Raw genomic sequence first — 6,059 nt, 5'->3', positions numbered from 1 at the left:
ATTATCTGTAAGCATTTATCCAGTTCAGGGTCCAGAGCCTACCTGGAATCATTGGGCGCAAAGCAGGAATACACCCTAGAGAGGGCGCCAGTCCTTCGCAGGGCAACACACATTCACACCTATGGACACTTTTGAGTCGCCAATCCACCTACCAACGTGTGTTTTTGGACTGTGGAGAAAACCCACGCAGACACGGGGAGAACACACTAAACTCCTCACAGACAGTCACCCGGAGGAAACCAACACACCACACTCCCCACAGACAGTCACCCAGAGGAAACCCACTCGGACACGGAGATAACACACCACACTCCTCACAGGCAGTCACCCGGAGGAAACCCACGCGAACATGGGGAGAACACACCACTCTCCTCACAGACAGTCACCCAGAGTGGGAATTGAACCCCCAACTTCCAGGTCCCTGGAGCTGTGTGACTGCAATACTATCTGTTGCGCCACCGTGTCGCCCTGTTATAATCATCAAATTAAAAATAAAATAATAAAATAAACACTGGAATAAAATAAAATAAATAAATAAACACTGGAAATACAGTCTGTGTGTGATGAATGGGTATAATATACAAGTTTCACTTTTGAATGGAATTATTGAAATAAATCAACTTGAAATGATATTCTAATTTTAGCTTTGTATATAATGGAATACCACAGGGAAGTGTCATTAGTCCTTTATTGTTTTTAATTATGATTAATGACGTGTTCACAGAATTAAGACCAAACCAAATTGTTAGAGGCCACTTTGCAGATAATAGTGCATTATGGAAAAGGGGCAAGAAACTATACTGGAGAAAAAGAGGTGGTTTTATAAGTCAGGGTTCAAGTTCTCAATTGAGAAATCTATAAAGGCCTAGATAGCAGACACGTTTGGACAAAATCTGTCTCAGTTTTGGTATGTATGGTTCAGTTATGGCACTGGAAATGTGTGGACAAGGGCCACCTATAAGGAGTTAGGTAAGTAGACTCAGCCTGAGTGAACAGTATCATTCCAGGCCAAATGTGTGCCATAAAATAACCGCAGATGTGCACATTTGGGTCAATATTCTTTGTTATCTGGGTGAGGGATTTTACAGAATGCAGGTTTATTCAGCATAGTATAAACAAGGATTGTAAAATTTGTCCTGCCAGATAGAGGGCGCTGATGTAAGATTTTGGATGAAATGCGACTTATACCGAAGAAGGCGGGTGTGCTCCTGTGACCTGGTGAGTTGCATTTTAGAAACGTTCATTACAAGCCATGTTTTAATAGGAATTACCCTTTCTGTCTTCTCAGTTAACATTTTCGCCGTCTAAAATCGAAAGACTGAACAGTTAGCTAGCGATTTAGCTGCGTGTGAAGCTAATATGTAAGGACTATGACATTCAGTTCAGTATCGGACTTCGGCACTTCCATGTTTACAGATTAAAATAATGAAGTTCCTTAACTGTTAAATGGAGTATTATCAAATACCCGCATTCAGAGAGGGGAAAAAGCGCGAAAATAATGTGGTTACAAACATTTTGAGATTAACTCGGTGCAACTGACGACGCAGAAATTGGTTTCTTATTCCCGATTCGTTTGTCTTCTTATTCGCAGATGCAGATTCGGTGAAACGAAAGGGGAGAAGGCAGTGCTCGCTTTTTAAACCAACTTTATTAAAGGAAAATAATCACAGCACGTTCATATACATGCATAATACACAGAAAGGGAAGTGTTCGATGTCCACTTAATGCTGCGCAAATTGCTTTTAACAAATTAATAGCACTAAATAGAGAATGAACGAAATGTTTAATCTCACAACACATAAAACAAACCACAAACGAAATCTTTTCTTTCTTCCTTTGCTTAATCGCTGTTAATTTGATCGTAAAGGTCTCTGAAGTTTAAAATACTTAATTTTTTTAAATATATTTATAAAATAATATATTGTATGGGATATACAGCGTTTAAATGGATTTCATTGACCAGTCAAAATAATCCAGAAAATAGCAGGTAGGTTAAATAATTATTTAAATATTGAACTGAGGGACTGTATTGAAGATACTATCAAGTTGGGACACCACAATTATCCTAAATATAGCTCTGAAGCCACACACCCAAAAAAAAGCTTGTAATTAGTCAGGCCCAGGCTGATGTTCTTTACTTGTTGGAAATGTCATATTAAGACATTTTTTGACAAGAATTAAGGTGAGAAAATGATATTAGAAGTCAAAGTATAAGTTGATTTTTAACGGGAAACATGGCATATTGAGCAATTGTGCACATAAATAGATGTGTCCAAGACTGAGATTCTGGAGGGAATTTGAAGTCCTTAATCCCTTTGGGCCAGCACAAATACACATCCAAAACACAGGTCTAGTCTCCCCTGTAAGGGAAACATGGATTTAGCCTGGCCCAAACTGATTTTATACTTTAAATTAAACTGGAATCGTGACATATTGAGCAATGGTGCACAAGAAAGTGGGGTTCTGGAGGGAATTTGAAGTCTTTAATCACTTTGAGCTAGCACAAATACACATCAAGGAGGAAGACTTACAACCCTCTCCCAACACACAGTGTCCCACCAGTTAAATAATTTTCAGAACACTGAATGGTCTGGATTACAGAATGATCCATTGTGTCAAAAGCCTTTGATAAATCAATAAAAAGAGCTGCGCCTTTATTTATTTATTTTTATTTAACAAAACGATTTACCCTCCTGTGTTTTTTTTTATTTTCCTCATTCTCAAAGAATTACTTGTTTCCCTGTATTGTTGTTGCAGGATTCTATCATACCTAACAATTGCAGTAGTTGTGCATCTGATATTTTGTAACTAAACTACCTTCACATGACTGAAATCACTCTGCTTTTGAAGCAAGTTCTTCTATTGCAGAACAAATTTCCCCCATACTTGTTGCTGTGCCTTAGTGACTCACGTAATGAATGTATCCCATTATGCATTACGTCATTATGCAAACAAGTCTGAATATGACAGTTATCATGATATTCATTCATTCATTATCTGTAACCACTTATCCAGTTCTGGGTTGCGGTGGGTCCGGAGCTTACCTGGAATCATTGGGCACAAGGCGGGAATACACCCTATCATGCTATTGATTTTTTAATTTTTTTTATTTTATTAATCATTTTTAAAGGTTACACATCACTCTGTTTCTGCAATTTAACAGTTCCCTGGACCAGCGGGCACACAACCAGTATTTTCCAATTCAGGTGCATCTGTTGAAAGAAACAGTCTACAAATGTCTGTCCTTCAAAGGCTGCCGAAAGTCCCTTTGAAGGGCAAACCAAAATGGAATAGTCCGCTCTAGGCATTCCTGCACTTACTGTCACTAAACGCTGCAAATATTCCCACCTGACTGTTGCAGAGCCACTTGCCACTGATGCAAATAATGTCCTTAAAATTTTGTTAGCACTTTGCATGTCTAGGCTGTTGTTCTAATGTTTTGACCTTCAAGTGTTTACACCTTCAACACCTTATTAGCACGTATAATTCACTGGATTTTCCCGTATGTTTCTAGGGCGAGATGAAAATATTGGTTGTGTTTGACTTCGATCACACTTTGGTGGATGATAACAGCGACACGTGGGTGGTCCGCTGTGCTCCAGAGCAGAGTTTACCAGCCTCCCTGAAGAACTCATATAAAAGAGGACACTGGACTGATTATATGGGAAAGGTTTTGTGTTACCTCAGAGACCAGTCCATCCAGCCAGATACAGTCAGGTCTGTTTTGGAAACGATTCCCTTCACAAATGGAATGGTGGACCTGCTGACTTTTATTTCACAAAATAAGAATGATATAGACTGCATTATAATTTCTGATTCCAACACACTATTCATTGACTGGATTTTACAGTCACGTGGAGTGAAAGGTGCCATTGACAGTGTTTTTACAAACCCTGCTAGCATTGATAATTGTGGTTATATTGGAGTTCAGTGCTTCCATTCACATCAATGTGAGGAGTGTCCAGTTAATCTGTGTAAACTGAAAGTTTTGAATGATTTCAAAGAAAGTCAAGCCAACTCTGGAATCCACTACCGAACCATATGTTATGTTGGGGATGGAGGGAATGATTTTTGTCCTTTAAAGGTTTTGAAAGAGACCGATCTAGTGATGCCACGGAAAGGGTACACACTTGAAAAACTGCTGTTAAAGGCCAAATGTGAAAATAATGCAATTAAAACACAAATGGTGTCTTGGAGCTGTGGAGGTGAAATTCTTCAGCAGTTGCGTGACCTTATTCAGCAGTAATCTAAGCTTGATTAATTATAAAGGCCAAGATGTAATTTTATACTCCTTTTTCCACAAGTTAACATACTTGTCTGCGGTCTCTATTAAACATCTGTGAAATGCTTTAGTAAAGTGCCTGAGGGTTCAAACAACACAGCACTGTTTTTTACTCATTGTAAACAGCTCTGTTCAGAATTATTGGTTTTAGCTTCTGTTGAGAACATGAGACTTAAAGCTAAAAGTGAGGCACATTGGTGTTAGGCACTAAGAGCAGATATATATCCATTAATTTTGCCAGGTATGCCATTAAGAAAAACTTTTATTTACTAATAAATATTTTTTGAGAAACATTTTTGTTCTCCTTTTTCACGTTACCACTTTACCATCAAGATGTGCACCACCTGAAACTACGGATACTGGAAGCCTGTGCTATCATTTCTCCTGCGGTGTTGCTATCAGTGTGAAGAGTGGGAGAAGAGGGTTGCATTGACAATCCAACACAATGGGCAGCACTTTGAACACATTTTATAAGTGGTCAGAAACTAGTAAATAACACATGAAAGAATAAAGTTATGTTAAAACCAAGCACAACATTGTCCCAATAAGTTTGAGGTGTCACATGAACTTCTTCCCACTGAAAAAACAAAAGTCAACATAAAAACATAAAAAAACAACATAAAAACAATAAAAGTAAATAACTCACTGAATGAAGTGAAAGTCTTCATAGCTACCACTAAGCACTTACATTAATGATAAAAGCTAACTCATACAGAGTACAGTGTGTATGTATAAACACACTCTGAGAACTGTAGCATATACACAATGATTATTATTATTTCTAATTATAAGTTATTCTGAATTTATTCAATTACTGTCAATTTCCCTATTTGTGTGTACACACTTTTGTGATATTTTATATTTACAAAAGGGAGACCACTGAGCATTAAGAATCAATCAATCAATCCATCCATCCATCCATTATCTGTTATCCAGTTCAGGGTCACGGTGGGTCCAGAGCCTACCTGGAATCATTGGGCGCAAGGCGGGAATACACCCTGGAGGGGGCGTCAGTCCTTCACAGGGCTACACATTCACTCACACCTACAGACACTTTTGAGTCGCCAATCCACCTACCAACGTGTGTTTTTGGACTGTAGGAGGAAACTGGAGCACCCGGAGGAAACCCACGCAGACACAGAGAAAACACACCAAACTCCTCACAGACAATCACCCAGAAGAAACCAACACAGAAACAGGGAAAACACACCACACTCACACAAAACACAGACAGTCACCCGGAGGAAACCCACACAGACACAGGGAGAACACACCACACTCCTCACAGACAGTCACCCGGAGGAAACCCACGCAGACACAGGGAGAACACACCACACTCCCCACAGACAGTCACCCGGAGGAAACCCACAAAGACACAGGGAGAACACACCACACTCCTCACAGACAGTCACCCCGAGGAAACCCACACAGACACAGGGAGAACACACCACACTCCTCACAGATAGTCACCTGGAGGAAACTCACACAGACACAGGGAGAACACACCAAACTCCTCACAGACAGTCACCTGGAGGAAACTCACACAGACACAGGGAGAACACACCAAACTCCACACAGACAGTCACCTGGAGCAGGACTCGAACCCACAACCTGCAGGTCATTAAGAATCCAGTAGAATTCTAATAAAGAAGACCTGTAGGATTTTCAGTTTATCCAGTACAGTCCTATATAATTTCCGGAATCTTATAGGACTGTATTAGAAAAACTTAAAAACCTATATGATATTTTATTTATGTTTATAGGGGTATAAACATTG

At 39.5% G+C, this 6,059-nt stretch overlaps 1 protein-coding gene across 1 annotated transcript; it reads left to right on the top strand.

The window, feature by feature from the left end:
* Positions 1 to 950: 950 nt before the first annotated feature.
* On the top strand, positions 951 to 4,530 carry phospho2 (phosphatase, orphan 2). Its single transcript, XM_066665930.1, has 3 exons — positions 951 to 969; positions 1,144 to 1,218; positions 3,515 to 4,530. Exons 2-3 carry the CDS (start codon positions 1,171 to 1,173, stop codon positions 4,244 to 4,246), a joined length of 780 nt encoding a protein of 259 aa, XP_066522027.1. The 5' UTR covers positions 951 to 969; positions 1,144 to 1,170; the 3' UTR covers positions 4,247 to 4,530.
* Positions 4,531 to 6,059: the final 1,529 nt, after the last annotated feature.

The sequence above is a fragment of the Hoplias malabaricus genome, chromosome 3 (genome assembly GCF_029633855.1).
Source record: "Hoplias malabaricus isolate fHopMal1 chromosome 3, fHopMal1.hap1, whole genome shotgun sequence".
NCBI lineage: Eukaryota > Metazoa > Chordata > Actinopteri > Characiformes > Erythrinidae > Hoplias > Hoplias malabaricus.
This window is presented reverse-complemented; position numbering and strand designations above follow the sequence as displayed.

What these genes read in the sequence shown, in the direction of transcription:
- phospho2 (XM_066665930.1), top strand. Translation starts at nt 1,171, where the DNA reads ATGAAATGCGACTTATACCGAAGAAGGCGGGTGTGCTCCTGTGACCTG. An exon ending in GGGTGTGCTCCTGTGACCTG is followed by an intron (nt 1,219 to 3,514) that starts GTGAGTTGCATT and finishes GTATGTTTCTAG; the next exon opens with GGCGAGATGAAAATATTGGT.